We start from the raw sequence: 17,786 nt of genomic DNA on the forward strand, positions 1-17,786 counted from the left end.
TTTCACCGGCCCTGACATATTTATGAATCGCTCCCTGCATGCAAATATCATTATTTAAAGCGCCGGGGAGAGCTGGGGGGGGGGGGGGAGGGGAGGAGGCACGGCCCCCTTGGCGTGGGGGTGGTGAACCGGGAAAATGCTATGGAGGGGTGGGGGCTCTCCCTAAAGTGCGGACAATGAGGCGCGGGGGCGGGGGCGGGAAGCCGTATCCGGAAGCCGAACGCACCGGGGGTTCCCCTCCCGCAGCTGGACCCAGCACTGCCTCTAGGGGAAGTTTGCGCGGCCCGGGACGGAGGACAGGCCCCCCGCCCCCCTGCGGGGAGACCCGGGGCATTTTGCTTCCCTTTCCGAGGCCCGGATCCGAGCCAAAGACACTTTTTCCACGAAGAAAATTTTAAAAAATTAATAAAAGAATTTAACAAACGCAAATAGTAACAACCAAACACGTTTCGTGTTCTTTGCATTTGCATTGATTTTATTGATTTTCATTCTGCAAACCTCACATTGTGTGCGCCCGGGAGGAGCGACTGTCAGACCCCAGTCGCCGCAGGGAGTGGGTGGGGGGATAACCCTCCGGAGCTGCAGCCCTGACCCAACCAGCTCACCTCCTTCCAGGCACAACAGAGCCTGCGCAAGACGCGGGGACACAAACGAGCCGGCTCTCAAGGTCTGGGGGCTTCAGTCCCGCCCCCTCTGCTTCCCCAGTGCGATGTAGCGCTCCTGGGGTCCGCGTCTGCCCACCCGGAGCCCCATTGTCAATACAATCGCTTTGGAAAAAAGCTGGGCACGTGCCATCAGCCTCTCCCTGGCCCGTGCATTCAGGGAGGCACCCACACCTGCGTCCTCAGTAGCCGAGTCTTTACCTGTGCGGTTCCCCGCGGCGCCTGCGGCCGCGCTGGTAACAGAGGAATGGAAAGGAGGACGGGGGACTGGGAGGGACAGAGAGCACTGCCCGAGACAGCCAGATACGCAGACCCGGGTCCTCTTCTTCGGACCTGGCGTTGGGACTCTGGCCGAACTCCCTCTAGGAGCCGAATTGCACGGGGGAGAGCAGGCCCAGTGACCCGCTAGGGGAACCGGCCTCTGGAGGGAGGGGCGGGCCCGGCGGCACTTCCGCTGGGGGCGGGGCCGAGGGCTGCGGCGCCAGCCCCGCCCCTCCCCTGCGCCGACCCGCCCCCAGCCCGTCAGGCTCCGCCCCCGCCGGCTGGGCTGCTGAATCTCAGGCCCCCGCCCAGGGCCTAGCGCACAACCCGGGACTCGTGGGACGGCGGTGGCGGCTCCTCTTCCTCACCTGGATGTTCTATGTTAGGATTTTTTAAATCACGTGAACACAAGCACACTAACAACCTCGGCCCAAACTCGCATGTAAGATTTTGTCAAACTTTGGTCTCTTGGTAGTCCTGAGACTTTCCTGGCCCAGCGACTCTCAAGCATTTTCTGGAATCCGACCAGCCCTACCCTGGAAGACAGTAGTGTCCTTCAGGACGAACAAGAACAAAAGTTAACACTTACTGAGTGTTCGCTTTGTGCCAGATACTAAGAACTGTGTATGAATAGTGTCCTCACAGCAAGTCTCTGAGGTAAGTACCACGAATACCCCATTTCACAGATAAAGTAATTGAGGTAGGGAGAGAAGAAATCGGTCTTGCCTCGCTCCCATTTCATCTATACTCTTTTCCCTTCTTTTCTTCAGATCCTCAGTATCCCAATCCATCACTCCGGGGAAATCTTGCTGGGCTTTTACTTACCTGTGGAGGGAATGTCCATGGGTGGGTTAACCACATCTACCTGCAGCTGAGGCCTTGCTGAGATGGTCCTGCACAGAGATGGGGGAAAAGTATAAATGAGATGGGCTCAACTCAGCCCCCAGCAGCTCCCAGCCTGATGGGGAAACCAAACCAGTGAGCATCCTTCCTTTTTTCCCTGTAGTGCCTGCCAAAGCCAGAGTGATCTTTTTCAAAAGTGTATCACTCCATGTTTGTCTTCTGCTCAAAAGCCCCAGGTTCTCATCGTTCTTAGGATCAAGTTGAGCCCGTGACCCCCGGGTCTCTGAGGCTTGACTTGCCTCAGCTTGCTTTTCTGCCTTTCTGTGTCTCCTTCTCGCTCTTAGCCTGAGTTCCTGCTATCAACGATTGCCTGCTGGTTACTCAAATGTGCCGTGCTACACCCTCCCTCGGGACTTTGCTAATGCTTTCCCTTCTATCTGGAATGACCTCTGTCCTTCTCTTCACCTGGCTCACTACTCTTTTTCATGTCTCAGCTTTCACACCACTTCCCTGCACCCTCCCACTTGGTACTGAGTTAGGGCTCCTGTAACCCTCTCTCAGAGCACTTACCACACTGGGGATTTCCTGTTGAGAGGCTGTCTCCTTCACTGGATGGTAACTCCAAGGGGGCAGGGATGGGGCTATTCCTTCAAGTAGTGAATGAAGAAAAGAGCATTTGTATGTACCATCAACTGTGCTGAATGGATGAACAATCACTATAAGGAGGATAAAAACGCATGAAAAAATTATTATTTTGAAACTATATGTGGTAAATATCAGATAAGTCAATGCTTGAGGAGATTGGAAAAGAGAAATACCTATGTTTTTCTAGCCATTTATTCAGATTTTCAGAGTGCAAGATGTGTTAGTTGATACATGTAAATGGAAAACACCGTCCACCCACCCATGACCACTCCTCCCATCATTCAGACATATGTGTCTCAAGGCTGTAGTCAGGGCTCCCTTTTCTCTTTCTCACTTCACATATTATTGCTATCACAGTTCAGTACTTTATTAGGTCCTGACTGAACTACTGCTACCAGAACCTTCTAACTGTTCATCTCAGCCTCTCTTGCCTCTAATCCATTATATGTACTCTTGCTAGGTTAATTTTCTTGATCGCATCATTCCCTTGCCCCCAAATCTTCAATGGCTCCCCATTGTCTACATGAAACACTTGACTCTTGATAATGTAGTTCTAAACTCCTTTCAAAAGGCTTTAAGTTACGTCCCAAAATTATAAAAAAAACATGTTCACCAACCAGCAAAGCACTCAGAGATATTTAAAGACAAACTTTATGATCTCTCCATCTCCTCTCTATTTCCCACCCAGTCTCCTGAGATATCCAGTGTTAACAGCTGAAATGTAACTTCTGTCCCTTTCTCCACACCCACCATGCTCATATAAACTATGCTCATATATATGGGACTATTATGGGTTTAAAAAAATTTTTTTAACGTTTATTCAATCTTTTTTTTTTTTTAATTTTTTTTTTCAACATTTATTTATTTTTGGGACAGAGAGAGACAGAGCATGAATGGGGGAGGGGCAGAGAGAGAGGGAGACACAGAATCGGAAACAGGCTCCAGGCTCTGAGCCATCAGCCCAGAGCCTGATGCGGGGCTCGAACTCACGGACCGCGAGATCGTGACCTGGCTGAAGTCGGATGCTTAACCGACTGCGCCACCCAGGTGCCCCTAACGTTTATTCAATCTTGAGAGACAGAGTGTGAGCAGGGGAGGGGCAGAATCCAAAGCAGGCTCCAGGCTCTGAGCTGTCAGCACAGAGCCCAATGTGGGGCTCGAATTCATGAACTGTGAGATCAAGACCTGAGCCAAAGTTAGACACTCAACCAGCTGAGCTACCCAGGTGTGAGGTTATTATGTTATTGCTTGTTTATACAAACAGTGAATATATGAGAGTTATCTGTTGCTCGTTCTTTCTTGCTAACAAATGGGTCTATGGATATAAAGGTAATTTATTTATTTTTAGCTCCATAGCATTCTGTAGAATGAAGATATCCGCTTATTCAACCATTCCCCTGTTGATGGTCATAAAGGTTATCAGTTTTATTTTCCACTAACAAAATTTCTTGAGTCTATATCCTTGCAGTCAGTGATTTTATTTCCATGGGATAAATTACAAAAGTGCAGCTGCCTATACCCCAGTCAAATCTAATTTCTTTGTTCTTGCCACATGCCCTGTGTTTTCCCACTCCTTGTGTTACCTTTCCATGGAATCCCTTGTCCCCTATGCTGTGCATCCAACTTCCAATCCTGCAATGCCCAAATCTGATACTGGAATTTAGATATGCAGTTCAATATCCACCTTCCTCCTTTTTTTCCTAAGCTTACCGTTGTAACAGTGTTCCGGGCCCAAGCAGTGTTTTGTGATTGGTGTAGACCAGTCATGACAATCCTAGTTTCATCTCTTCCAATTCTTGTAGCTGGGGAAGGCCATACGACCCAGTTTTGCAAATGAGACACGAGTAGAAGTATGGAGGTGGCAAACCAGGAGGGAAAACCTTGGGAAACACTTTTGTTTTCCTGATCAAAGGAGACGATGCAGATATTTTTACACTTCCCCTTCCCCTCCTTCTCTTTTTTAAACATTTTTTTAATGTTTATTTTATTTATTTTTGAGAGAGAGAGAGAGTGAGCATCATGAGCAGGGAAGGGGCAGAGAGAGGGGGAGACACAGAATCTGAAGCAGGCTCCAGGCTCTGAGCCGTCGGCACAGAACCCAATGTGGGGCTCAAACCCACGAACTGTGAGATCATGACCTGAGCTGAAGTTGGATGCTTAACTGACTGAGCCACCCAGGTGCCCGGAAGAATTGTATTTTAGAATAGCCAAGAGTCACTTGGAGTTAAATCTGGTCATATCTTTAACCCTCAGTGTCACTATAAACTATTGCATAGTGGATATGTTTGTTTGTTTGTTTGCTTGTTTACCTTTTTTTGCCTGTCTGTCATCTGAATCCCCCTCCTGTTTGTTGTAACGCTGGGCCTGCTTCCAACTACAAAAGCTGGAGGGACCACATTCTCCCTCTTCTACCATTCAGCTCAGGGCTCAGATGAGCCCAGGGCTTACCTTCATTTGAGCAGATCATAGCACTTTAGCACGTGGTAGGCTCTGGGATCCAAGTGCTTGGTTCCAAAGAACAGTACTGCCGCATTTCCTAGATGTGCGGCTTGGGGCAAGGTTTGAGTTTCTTCCTGTGCAAAGTGGATGCAATAATGGTACCTACCTCTTAGGTCAGTGGGTAAATTAAATGAGACAATGCATGTGCCTGGCATATAGAAAGTGCTCAAAGAGATGATGATGATTATCCCCCTGTGTTCTTTCTTACCTCTGAATCCTTGCAGTGCTCTTGGTGCCATTCATCTGACACTTGATTATCTACTAATTGATGATATCTTTCATTAGCTATTTAAATGTATATTGTTGAACTGTGTGTGTGTGTTTGTGTGTGTGTGTGTGTGTTCAAGTTCTCAAGTAGATTTTAAGATCCTTTAGGCCTAACCAGATGCCTTCTTTATATGCCTAACTCAGACTAGCAGAGGGCTAAGTTAAAGTAGGCATGAATGAACACTTATTAAAATGAGTAATAAAACATCCAATGCCAAAGAAATCCATGATTTCTTTTAATCCTGACAACAATCCCATAAGGCATGTAGTGTTATTCCCATATTGCAGATGAGGAAACTGAGGCTAATCGAGAGGAAGTCACTTGCCCACATTCCAAAGGTTAGTGCTCTTTCCTGCCTCACAATAGCCTCCTTCAGCTTTCAGAAATTCTGGCAATGCCTCCCTCGTACGCTCGAATTCCCAAACTCACCTTCTCTTCCAGCCCCTTTCAGCATCCCTGCCAGCTCTAGCATTCTTTCCATGTGTCCATGGGGAGAGATGTTGGAGATACATCATTAATGAAAAAATCTGGTTATGAAAGAGTAAGGACATGCACACACCCACAGTTAATGCACATCACCTAGAATGCAGGCTGCCAGAATGTCTGTGTAATCGACCACTATCTTAGGGAATGGGATCGCGGGTGATGGTAACTTTCTTCTTGTTCACCTGTAGTTTCTACTGCAAACATTTGTTGCCTTTATAAACAGGGAAAAGACAATACAACTTTTGTTTGCTTGCTTGTTTAATGGAGACAATGATGCAGTGCCTCCAGAACTCTCCTTGTTTTCATGCTCCTCCCAGTTCCCTTTTACTGAAACATGCTCCCAATCAAAGCAACTACTTTTCTCTCCCTCCTCTGAGCCAGGTGGGCAGAGGCCCATTCCTGGCACTTATTAGTCACAGGTTTGAAATGCAGGGGAGGGTTGGGGTGGGAGAAATGATTGGTGTGGGGTGGGAATTTGGGGATTCTTTTATCCTCTGCATCTCAAAGGCTGACAGGCTCTTGAGGGGTGGAAATGACTGGTAATTAGTGAACCTTCTCTGCTGCACACACTAAAGACACACTTCACAGTCTCTGTGACCTCTGCAGCCCGGTGAGGCTTTGTTATGTAGATGCTCTTAATTGGGTGAGTCACTTACTGCAAACAGCTTCAGGAGAGAGCACTGTGGGCTGTTTCAGGGAGGCTTCTTACCAGGGGTTCTAAACTCAGAAATTGGGGGGCTTGACAGCAGGGGCCTCTAAGTAACTCCACTCCAACCCATTAGAAGTGAGAAGTGATCCCATGGCTTGGAGTCAGCATGGTGAGCTTGGGGGAGTGTTAAACTATGGCCTTCATCTTCTTCCGCCCTTTCTCCCTCTCTTCTTCAGTTTCTAGATCACTTATTCTGGGCAAAGCTGAGAATATTTTGAGATATAAACTGGGTTCTCTATATTCAAGGAGTTGAACTCATAGTTAGGACAGATAAAAATGTACATAACAACACCATATAGCAGGAGTCAATGCCAGGCACCTGCAAGAGGCTTTACTATGATCTTTCAGACTCTGGAGCAGGCACTGAGGGCTGGTGCATTGGAGAAAGTTTGTCAACAAGGGTGAGCAGGATTTGGAAGGAGCTATGGGGAGAGGGATTCCCAGGATGAGGAGACTTTATGAACGAAGGTGTCGCCAGGTCACTGTCACACCCAAAGTCATGGCTTCTAGCACACTGAATTTGGCTCAGATGTCAGATGCACTGAGTGCAGTGAGAGAATGACTCAGCAGGTCTTCAACGGTGCTGCACTTACATTGTCACATGCTGCTGTTGGTCCTAGAGTATCTTATCAGCTGCTTCCTCTATAGGAGCACACAGTGCATATGGACTTTTTAATTGCATCAAGCCCCCCACCCCCACAATGTGGTGTTTTGGTGAATGGTAGCTCTTTGCAGTCTCTCCTTTCAGGCCCTTTCCACCCTTCATGGGCGGGGGAAGGGTTGGGTGTACTTCCACAGCCTGTGAGGACATTTTCCTGACCCTACTCTCTTCTCCAAATCTGTTTTCCTACAACTGTCCTGCTGACTGCCCTACAAAACAAATGTAACCACTTTATTCCCATTGTGCTCAAAGCGAGGCCTATATAGGTCTTTAGGTCCCTTCTAACCTCCACCCTGTCTCTTTTGCTCTCTTCCTGTCTTCAGTGTTGCCAATGACTTCCCTGCTGTTAAATCCAGTGGTTAATGCTTTGTCCTTTATTTACTTGATCTTAAGTAGTACTGGACACATTGATCACTCTTTATTCCTTTTATTCCTTAACATTTTATTTATAACATTTTTCAAACTTAAGAAAAAAAATTTAAAGAACAAGATAATGCCCATTTCCTTTCACCTGGATTCATCAGCTGGTAACAGGTTACCACATTGGCATGCTCTCTGTCTCTCTGTCTCTCCCTTACACACACACACATTTTTTTTCTGAACCATTTGTAGGCTGTAGGCAACTTGTTTACCCCTAATTTCTTCAGCTTGCATCTTCTAAAGAAAAGAACATTCTCTTATGAAACCACAGAACAATTAGCACACCTAAGAAAAGTAATGTAATATCATCAGTAACATCATCAAATGGTTCAAATGTAAACATTCCTGACTCTCCCTAAAATGTCTTTTTAGCTGTTTTTCTTTTTCCTAGTTTCAATATCCAATGAAAGATCATGTATTGCTCTTGGTTGTCATGTTTCTTTAGTCCATTTTTTTCCAGAACACTCCTCCCTGTTCTCCACCCCCACCCCCCATGACATTGACATTTTGGTCAGTCTAGCTCAGTTGTGTTGAAGAATGTTTCACTTTCTGGATTTGTCTGTTTCCTCCTGAGTAGATTCTGGTTAAATATTTTGGCAAGAATAGCATGTAAGTAGTGTATACTTCAGAGGCCCATACACCTCAGAGGCCCATATTGTCAGATTGTCTCACTCTTGGAGATACTAAGTTTGGGCTCCTGGGTAGAGTTGTGACCACCAGATCTCTCTACTGCAAAGGTACAGTTTCCCCTTTGTAATTTATAGGTAATCTGTGAATTCCTCTTTACCCAATGCTTTCAACGTTCCCTGATGGTCCTTGGCTCAATTGTCATTATGTTGGAACCCCATCTTTATCAATTTTTTTCTTGGCTTCCAGAGTCTGACTTGGTTTTGGTTCTTCCTTACCTTTGCAGCCGCTCATTCTCAGTCTCTGTGGTTCCTCCCCTTCTCCTTGACCTCTCACTGTCAGTGCTCTAGGACCCAGTCTTCACATCTTTTTCATCCTGTCTTATGGCTTTAAATGCCATCTAAAAACTGAGGAGTTCCAAATTTCTAACTCTATCTATATCTGCTTCCTTAACTCTACATTCATATACTGACTGCCTCCTTGACCTCTCCACTTGCATGGTCTCAAAGTCATCTCAAACTTCTTAGGTCCAAAAGTGATCCCTTGATCCCCACATCCCCTAACTTGCTCATCCATTTCAGTGTGACAGCTTTATCCTTCCAGTTGCTCAGGTCAAAACCTTGGAGTTACTCTTGTCTCCTGTGTTTCTCATGCTCTCCATGTCCAATCTATCAGAAAATTCCGTTGATATCATCTTCAAAATATATCTAGGCACTGTTCACCATCTCCAGGAGTCCTATAGTAGTCTGTTGTCTGCTCTCCCTGCTTCTGCCATTCCTTCTCCACGGTCCATTCTTAGCACAGCAGCCAGAAAAGTTTTTACAAAATGTGGGTCCCTTGTTCAAGGCTCCCCAAGTCACTTGGAGTACAAGCCCCAGTCTTAGTCTCAGTCTTTCATGCCCTAGATGATGTGCTTCCCCTCCCCTTGCCCCTGCCTCCTGATTCCACTTGCATTGCTCTTCTTCTTATTCACTCCTCTCTCCACTTTAGCCACACTGATATCCTTGCTTTTTCCCAAGCCTGCCAGGCACTTTCTTTCCTCAGGGCCTTTGCACTTGCTGTCCTGGCTGCCTAGAACATTTCCCCCGTAGATGTGCACCTGGCTTTTCCTTGCTTCCTGCAGGTCTTGGCTGAAATATCACTTACTTAGTGGGGCTTTCCCTGATCACCCTGTCTGCCCCCTGGGACTCCTTTTCCGCTTTCTATGCTCTATTGTTTTCCACAGCACTGATCACCTGCTGGCGTAATTGGTATTTACTTGCTTATTATCTCTCCCCCTACTGAAAGTAAGCTTCACAAGGGTAGAACTTTGTTTTCTTTATGGCTCTGTCCCCAGAGTTTAGGTGAGTGTCAAGTATACAGTAGGCACTCACTATATATTTAAGAAATTAAAAAAAAATTTTTTTAATGTTTATTTTTGGCACACACACACACACACACACACACACACTCACACAGAGTATGAGTGGGGGAAGGGCAGAGAGAGAGGGAGACACAGAATCCGAAGCAGGCTCCAGGCTCTGTGCTGACAGCCCAGAGCCCGACTCAGGGCTCGAACCCATGATCCGAGTGATCATGGCCTGAGCCGAAGTTGGACGCCCAACCGACTGAGCCACCCACGTGCCCCTCAATACATATTTTTTTAAAAGAGAAGAAGGGGCGCCTGGGTGGCGCAGTCGGTTAAGCGTCCGACTTCAGCCAGGTCACGATCTCGCGGTCCGTGAGTTCGAGCCCCGCGTCAGGCTCTGGGCTGATGGCTCGGAGCCTGGAGCCTGCTTCCGATTCTGTGTCTCCCTCTCTCTCTGCCCCTCCCCTGTTCATGCTCTGTCTCTCTCTGTCCCAAAAATAAAGTAAAAAACGTTGAAAAAAAAATTTGAAAAAAAAATAAATAAATAAATAAAAGAGAAGAAGCATCTTATTTTATTTCAAAAATATTATTTATTTATTCTTTCATTCATTTATTTATAGAGAGAGTGTGGGAGGGGCAGAGAGAGAGAGAGAGAGAGAGAGAGAGAATCCCAATCAGGCTTTGCATTGTCAGTGTATAGCCCAACGCGGGGCTCAGACTCTCAAACTGTGAGATCATAACCTGAGCTGAAATCAAGAGTCAGATGCTTAACCAACTGAGTCACCCAGGTTCCCCCCTCCCCAATATATATTTTTTGAATAAATGAATTGAATGAATGAATTTCTAGTACCTTAGCATAAGCTATAAACCCTTTGTGTTCTAAGTAGGTACTGACGGTCTAAAATTTCTGCATTTTCTACTGGCCACTGGTAGCTATTGCAGTAGATGGGAGACCTGGGTGTGTCCCAGATTGGGGTTCAGAGGTCCGACTATAGCAATGAGATGGGATCCATGAATCCAGCATTGGTGTGTCTTGTGTGTATGCAGTTACACATATAGTTATGTGTTTTTGTGTTTGTGAGAGTCTGTGCCAGTGATGTCATGTATAAAGGTCAGTGATCCTTCTGTGTTTTCTTCCCCAAGAAAACCCACAGACACTTGATAGGGCTGTAGAACCTCTGTGTGCCCATGAATGCCTCTGCATTTAGCTGCAGTATCTCAAGGCTTCAGCCCACCTGTGCTTTGGAGGAATTAAAAGTCTGGTGCAGGTACACCTGGGATACCCATCTTTCTGGCTGGGGTGACACTGGGAAGCTTGAGCTCAAGTTCACCATTCAAGCACAAGCAAGGTGACAACACAGCAATGTGAGATTAACAGAACACTCTATAGCTTTTGCATTTGCTTCTCCATCTGCCTGCAAGATCCTTCTCCTGAGTCTTCTCATGGTTGGCTCCATCTTATTACTCAGACTTCAGCCCAAATGTTGCTCCTTAGAGAAGACTTCCCAGAACACTCCATAGCTGTCTGGGGCTGTGCAGTTTGGGACCACAAAACTATTATGAGAGGGGCTAAAGTCAGGCTTGTGCTCTGCTCATCAAGAATTTCACAGGAGAAACGCTCTGAAAAGCCCGCAGAGACCTTGGATATTGTATCCAAATTAGTACCCCCTCCCCCACCTCACATTGTCTGCTTTTATCTTCATAGCATGTGTCACTGCTATCGGAAATTATGCGTTTCTCATACTTGAAATTATATTATCTATTTACTTATTACCTGTGTCCTCCCACCAGAATATAAGCCTCAGAGGAATAAGGATCGTATCTGTCTTGTTCCTTATTGTCTGTGCCTGACACCTAGTAGGTGTGAAGAAATATTTAGTAATGAACACATACTCTTTATTTTGGGGAGGTGTCCATACTTACTTGTGTATCTTTTATTTTAGTAGTAAATTTCTCCTTAGATCAGTTAGTTCACATGTAGGGAAACTGAGGACCTCAGGAATGAAAGGCTTCAGCCATGGGCACCCAGCTAATGGTAGCAGAGCTAGGTCTCTCGAATCCAGGGCACTGGCCATTACAAGACTTGCCCAGCACTTCATCTGACCCTCAGCCTCCTGGTACTGGTGGTTTCAGGTGCAGCTGACACTTGCTTTACCCCTGGCTCAGAGCTGCAGACAGACCTGGGGCTCCTTTTGGAGAAGTAGGAAGAGACTCTGAATTAATACTGGTAAATCATGCCAGAACCCTCTTGTGTGCATTATTATTATTGCCCCCCATATATTCTAAAATAATCCCTGTAAATAATTATAAAAATAAATCTCAGTGACAAATTTTGTATTTTATTTTATTTCCAGGAACGCATTTATTCATCATAATCTCTTCAGGGGTAGGACAAATTGGAGCACTGGGTAGTGAATACAATTTGCAAATAGGCAATATAAGTAGAGAGAAAATTAATATGTATTCCTCAGCACTCTAAAAGGAGAGGAAGAACATTAATAGCCATTTCCTTGAAGATATAACTTTGAAAATGTTATTTCTGATCCATCAGTGTGGGGCTCCATATGAGGAAAACGGTTACGACGTGACAAGAAGTGATTAGATGTGAAATGGCATCTTTCTGGCTCTCTTCCCCATTCTCTTCACCATCTTCTTACTGGGATGTAGGAGGAGTCCTGTTTTATTTTCTTCAGAAGACCAGAGTTCTGGCCCAGGGTCAGCTGCTCATTTGCTGGGTGACCTTGGGCAAGTCCCTTCCATGCTTCAGGCCTCAGTTTCCTCAATCAGTAGTTGGAGTAAATGATTTCTAAAGCAGCCAAGTCTGGAAGGATGATCACAGTACAAATTACCTGGGGGTACTTGAGGAAATATGTATGCTAGGGTAGCATCTATGGGATTAGAATCTCATTTGCTGAGTCCTATACTTTTTAATTGAGGTGGGGGCAGGGGGTGTTCCTCAACCTCCAAATGGCAGAACCTCTCCAAGCCAAGTTGGGATTCTGGAAAAGTACCTGGGGCTTAGACACTGCTTTCCTCTCCCCCACTGGACAGTACAAAGTTGAGCAGGTTCTTCTGGTCAATGTTCCTTTTCCTTCTCAAAAGTCCACTATGAGCTCCTGTCCCCAAGTCAGAGATAACTTCCCTCTGGGCCCAGCCAAGGACTTGGAGCATCCAGTAAATTCCAGGCAAATGGGGAAATAAGATTTGTTTTTCATTGCTTTTTTCAGATTTGTGAAAATAATCCAAAAAGATTAGCTGGTAGCAGTTCCAGTTATAAATTCTCTTTTCCTGACCCTTCCATCCAATGTCCTTCCTTGTTTTTAATTACAAAAGCAGGGTATGCATGTTGCAAAAATCACAGAAGATATACAGTGAAAAGCAGAAGCCCCTTTCCTATTCACCTTCCTCAAACCTACTCCCTTCCCCACCCCCTGCTAATGTTTGCATTTTAGTTTTTGTTTTTTTATTTTGAGAGAGACAGAGACAGTGTGAGCAGGGGAGGGGCACAGAGAGAGAGAGAGAGAGAGGGAGAGAGAGAAAGAGAGAGAATCTCAAGTAGGCTGTGCTCTCAGCACAGAGCCCAAGGCAAGCCTTGAACCCACGAACCATGAGATCATGACCTGAGCCGAAGTCAAGAGTTGGCAGCTTAACCACTGAGCCACCCAGGCTCCCCTAATATTTGCATTTTAATAGAGACAACCACCAAATCTTTTAAGATCCTAAGAGAAGGGATCTCAGAGGCACTGAGAATTAATGGTAATGATAATTGTAATAGTATACGGTAATAATAAACTAACATTTATGCAATGAATAATCATGCCAAACATTATGATTGCATTTAATATATATATTTTAAAATGTAATTTGTTCTAGTCGGGAGATCAGGGAGGTGTTTTGGAGCCTAGATCATCCTTAATCTCTCACATACCTGCAAATACTGCAGATAAGGCCCTGAAACCTTTCTTCTTTCTTAAACTCCCTCCTTCAGACCACAAGGAGGCTGCTTCAGCAACAAAGAGCATTCTGTATGCAGACATCCAGATTTTTTTTTTAATTGAAATCTGAATGTGGTAAGTCTGAACTAGGGGCTGGGGCATGATTAATTACAGCAATCATCTTAACCTGCCCAGGTGTTGGGCCTGAAAGAAATGAGGCCAGGCTGAATAGAAATTTGACTAAGGATAGGTAGGAATGCTAATAAAACTTTGTTAACTGTCCTCTCAGCTGATGCTGCACAGAGTTGGAGGATTTAAGGAATCAGTTTCTGTTTCACTGGTTGTGGTCGACCTCAGAATCAACTCCCTTGATTGCAAATAAACAGGATTTTCCTTTTTGTCTGCAGGAATGCAATGGAGGAAGAACTCTAGGGGAAAGGGCCTTTTCTGCCAGAGAATAATAATAACAAAGATGACAGTAGGAATAAAATATTGCCCTCTTCATCAAGGGTGATAAGGAAATGTCTAGTGGTAAGTAAGTGTTGAACCTTCTCACTCCCCATATGCAAGTGTTAGAGCTCCAGAATTCACAGGCTCGCCATTAGCAGCCCAGGTCTGATTTGAACTTTCTGTTCTGTAGTCCTCATGAGTACAGCATACAAATTGGGCTACATGTCTGAATTTTGGGTTCAGAAAATAGGATCACAATTTCAGGGCTTCTTGTTGAAATAGTACTGCAAATGTCACAGCACAAATCTTTCCTGAAGTGTATTGTATGTCTTAGCCATGTATACACCCAGTGCCTTGCACAGTGCCTGGTCCTTGGAAGCTGGGGCAGAGAAGTTGTGGGATAAAATGGGGTGAGGCAGGGGACCCCTGCAACTTACTCTCAATTGGCTGTTTGGAATGGGGGCAGGGAATTGGAGAAGAATCTGGATGACTGCATTAGCCTTCCCTCCCCCTCAGTACTTCTGGGGCTGAGGCAGAAAGAGTTGTGCTCAAGAAGAAGCCCCAACAAGATTTGTCTCTTCTGTTCACTTTGGTAAACTCCTTGTCTTCTGAAGGAATCATTTGTCTACCTCCTGGGCCAGCCTTATCTCAGTGTTCTTTTGTTTTCCCCCTTCCCAAAGGGAGGGCCATATTACCTGAAGAACTTTACCTTTGCTATTTCTTTCTCTCTCTCTTTTTTAAATGTTCATTTATTTTGAGAGAGAGTATGAGCCAGGGAAGGGCAGAGAGAGAGAGAAAATCCCAAACAGGGTCCAGGCCATCAGTGCAGAGCCCATCTCAGGGCTCAAACTCATGAACTGTGAGATCGTGACCTGAGCTGAAACCAAGAGTTGGATACTCAACCCACTGAGCCACCCAGGCACCCCTACCTTTGCTATTTCTATTTAATTTTCCTCTTTGTTCAAGAAGGTGATGAGGAGGTATAAGGATGTCCTCCATCCTCCCCTTCCAATCTTCTTTGGTCCAAATATCCAAATTCTTTCTCTCCTGCTCCTTTTCCCTCCTGTCCTTTTCTCTTCTCCCTTCCTCTTGTTCTTCTGTTCTGAAGATAACTTCCAAAGCTGAAGGGAATAAGGAGAGGTGAATCCAGTTTCTTTTTAGAGGAGCCCTCCCCCACTGCATTTAGCAAATTTCTACTCTGCTCAAGAACTTTCAGTAGCTCCGTATTGCCATCAGCTTAGATTTCAGACGTGAAGCCCACCTCAATCTGAGCTACCCTTATTTTTTGTGATTTCCCTAGTTATGTGGCCTCCTGGATGTATTCACCTGGTGGACACACACCAGGTGTTCACAAGAGTGTGCGGGGAGGCATTCTAGACAGAACAATTAAAAGCCAGGCAGAGGATGGGAGAAGTGGAGAAGGAGGCAGAAGAGATAAGGCATGATGGAATTATAAAAGATCTTGGGGTGGCTCAGTTGGTTAAGTGTCCGACTCTTGATTTCGGCTCAGATCATGATCTCACAGTTGTGAATTGGGCTGTGTGCTGACAGTGTGGAGCCTGCTTGGGATTATCTCTCTCTCCCTCTTTCTCTGCCTCTCCCCTGCTAGCACTCTGTCTCTCTTTTTCTCTCAAAAAAACAAAACAAAACAAAACAAAAAACAACCAAAAAACCAAAACAAAAAACAGTAAAATACAAACTTTAAAATATCTTGAGGGACATATTGGAGATTTGGGGCTGTATTATTATTAGTTGATGGGGAGCACTGAAAAATTTCAGGTAGGGTCAACTTGGGCTTTTAGAATGATCAACCCTAGGGCTATGTAGAGGAAGGAAAAATAGGGAGATCTGGAAAAGTAGAAAAGATCCCTGCCTACTTTGGCATCATTGGCAGGTAATGTTTGCAGAGCAATCTATGTTCAGAAGACAAAGCTGTGTATGAGTGCAGGGGCATGGATGAGATGACCTCAAGCACCCTCCTTGTGGGTGGTATGTGTATGCATTCCAATTTCATCTTTGAGTAGGTTTAAGCCTGTTTCCACATGTCCCTCCTGCCAGTCAGAGCCTTTCTAGGGAAGGTCAAGGTGAAAGGTGGGGAGGGCAGTAGGCCTGTCAGGGCCTGGGCCCACTTCCTCCTTTTTGGGCAGGGAAAGCAGACAAAAGTGGACAATAGACCAGAGAGGGTGTGTCCAGCAGAGAAGGAGAGAGGAGCATGAGGAGCTGGTCTGGGGGGCAGTAGATCTTGGAAGATTCCTTTGATCCCCCTTATCTCTGGAGGGCAAGCTTTCTTTTTTGGCCTGAAGGACCTTTTGTTGCAGCATTTCCTGGAACCCCCCAAAGTAAACACAGCCAAGTCTCTGTTCTTACAGCTCCACTGTGCTATGTGGCTTTTCCCAGCAGAGAGAGGGGCAGGCGGGTCAACACTCAGAGGTCACCACCATTCATTAGAATGCTGACAAGAAGGAAGGGCCCACATTACAATGTGTCGGCACCCAGCCCGAGAGACAATGATGATAGCCACAATATGCTTAACCATGATCATAATTATCATCAGCTGCACAAACGGGTTTCTAAGTGCTGTTTAGACGCATGGAACAATGAAAACAAAAACCCTGTGAATGCTCCCTCCACAGAGGTAGAAGCTACAATTATCAGTAGGTCTACTGAGTTGAGACCTGGAGCCTGGCATGCAGGACTTAGGCACCATTCACCAGGGACAAGGGAAAACTATACTCACTGGTATGGAGGGAGCAGGGGAGAGAGGTTGGTTAAGGCTGGGCTGGCTCTTAGCTGCAGTGGAAGGCTGGTGATAATGTGACATGAAGTATCTGGTAATAGCTTTGTGCATCCTGGGGATGGAAGCAGCAAGGCAAAAACTCACACGGAGAAAATCTGGTTCCTTTCAATTGAGGACAGGCATGAGCTGCCCACCCAGCTTGATGGAAGAGGCCTGTTGAAGGAGGCAGTAATGACCACCTCTCATTTCCAGCTGAGGGGAAGGAGGGGGGCGGGGAGCAGCGGTGGAGGAATTTGACCGCAAGGGTGACTTGTAGCATCACAAATACTTTTTCCCTGTGAGGAGGGAGAGAATAAGAGAAACTTGAAATTAGGGGACATCATTGATTCGTCTCCCCTAGGGTTTATTACTGTAAGCGGGGGTGCTTTTAGCTGAGCCAGCACTTTATTTATAGGGAAATTCAATTCCCCCTTCCTCCCACTACAAATGGAAACTCCGCCCATTAGGTGTCCTTCCAACCTCTCAACTTCCCCCTTCCCCTCGAAGTTGGGGAGGGGAGTTCGGGCCAAGAGGCCCCTTCTTCCCACAGTTGAGGACCGTTATGTAATCTGGATTGTGAAATACAGGAAAGGCCCGTTCTCCATGCCCCGGGGCTAACTGCTCCGTGGGGGCCCCCCTCATGGGAAGCCCTCCCCCCAACAGCCCGCCCCCCCCCCCCCCCCCGACTAATGCAGTAGAGCTCTGGGCGTGGAGTTTTTGGGGATGCTATTCCTGTTTCCCTGGCCTCCCAGGGAGCTATGGGGTCCTAGGGCGCCCGGGGGCCGCGGGGAAGTCAAGGGGTCATGCCATTTCGTCTGAGCGCGCAGCGCTGGGCAACACCTGTTGCGGAGCGTGGCGGGGCGGGGTTGGGGGAACAAGGCTCACCTGTGCGAGGGCCAGGCCAAGGGCTAGTGCCCCGCGAGAAGCTGAACCCAGGTCCGGACACCCGCCCGCGCCTCGGGCTTCCGCCGGGTCAGCTGACTATTTATTGCGGAACTGCGCGCCGGGCTGTGCCGCTCGCTGCTGCCGCGCTCTGTGTTCTGTGCCTGCGCTCAGCGTCGCGCGTTTGCCCGGTCGCCATGGCCGGGCTCGTGGTCAGTGGAACTCAAGTAAGTTCGCCAGGGACGAGTCCTGCCCTCGCTTGGGGCAACGGGTTTGGGGAGGGAATGCTGGGGCATGGGGCCATCCGAGGTTAG

At 46.6% G+C, this 17,786-nt stretch overlaps 1 protein-coding gene, 1 long non-coding RNA gene and 1 pseudogene across 7 annotated transcripts in view; 2 read left to right on the plus strand and 1 right to left on the minus strand.

Moving 5' to 3' along the window:
• The first annotated feature begins 176 nt into the window (after positions 1 to 176).
• LOC147575994 (uncharacterized) lies at positions 177 to 1,319 on the plus strand (annotated as a pseudogene).
• Positions 1,264 to 17,786, plus strand: part of LRMDA (leucine rich melanocyte differentiation associated) — a 1,048,113-nt gene continuing 1,031,590 nt past the window's right edge. For 2 of the 6 annotated variants that reach the window (XM_086680072.1, XM_086680073.1), the window contains exon 1: positions 1,264 to 1,580. Coding sequence is in view for 3 of the 6 variants with exons in the window: in XM_086680068.1 (XP_086536194.1) it covers positions 17,394 to 17,699 (306 nt within the window). In the remaining 3 variants the exon portion in view is untranslated. Of the gene's footprint in view, positions 1,581 to 17,206; positions 17,700 to 17,786 lie in introns of those variants that run through there. The other 4 variants (XM_086680068.1, XM_086680069.1, XM_086680067.1 and 1 more) reach the window with 4 other exon arrangements.
• LOC147575995 (uncharacterized) lies at positions 11,749 to 17,568 on the minus strand. Its single transcript, XR_015241654.1, has 2 exons — positions 17,476 to 17,568; positions 11,749 to 12,250 (listed from the first exon to the last, which is right to left on the minus strand). It is a non-coding gene; the product is annotated as an uncharacterized LOC147575995 (long non-coding RNA).

This window comes from Puma concolor, chromosome D2 (assembly GCF_028749965.1).
Source record: "Puma concolor isolate L17-30 chromosome D2, mPumCon1.1.hap2, whole genome shotgun sequence".
NCBI lineage: Eukaryota > Metazoa > Chordata > Mammalia > Carnivora > Felidae > Puma > Puma concolor.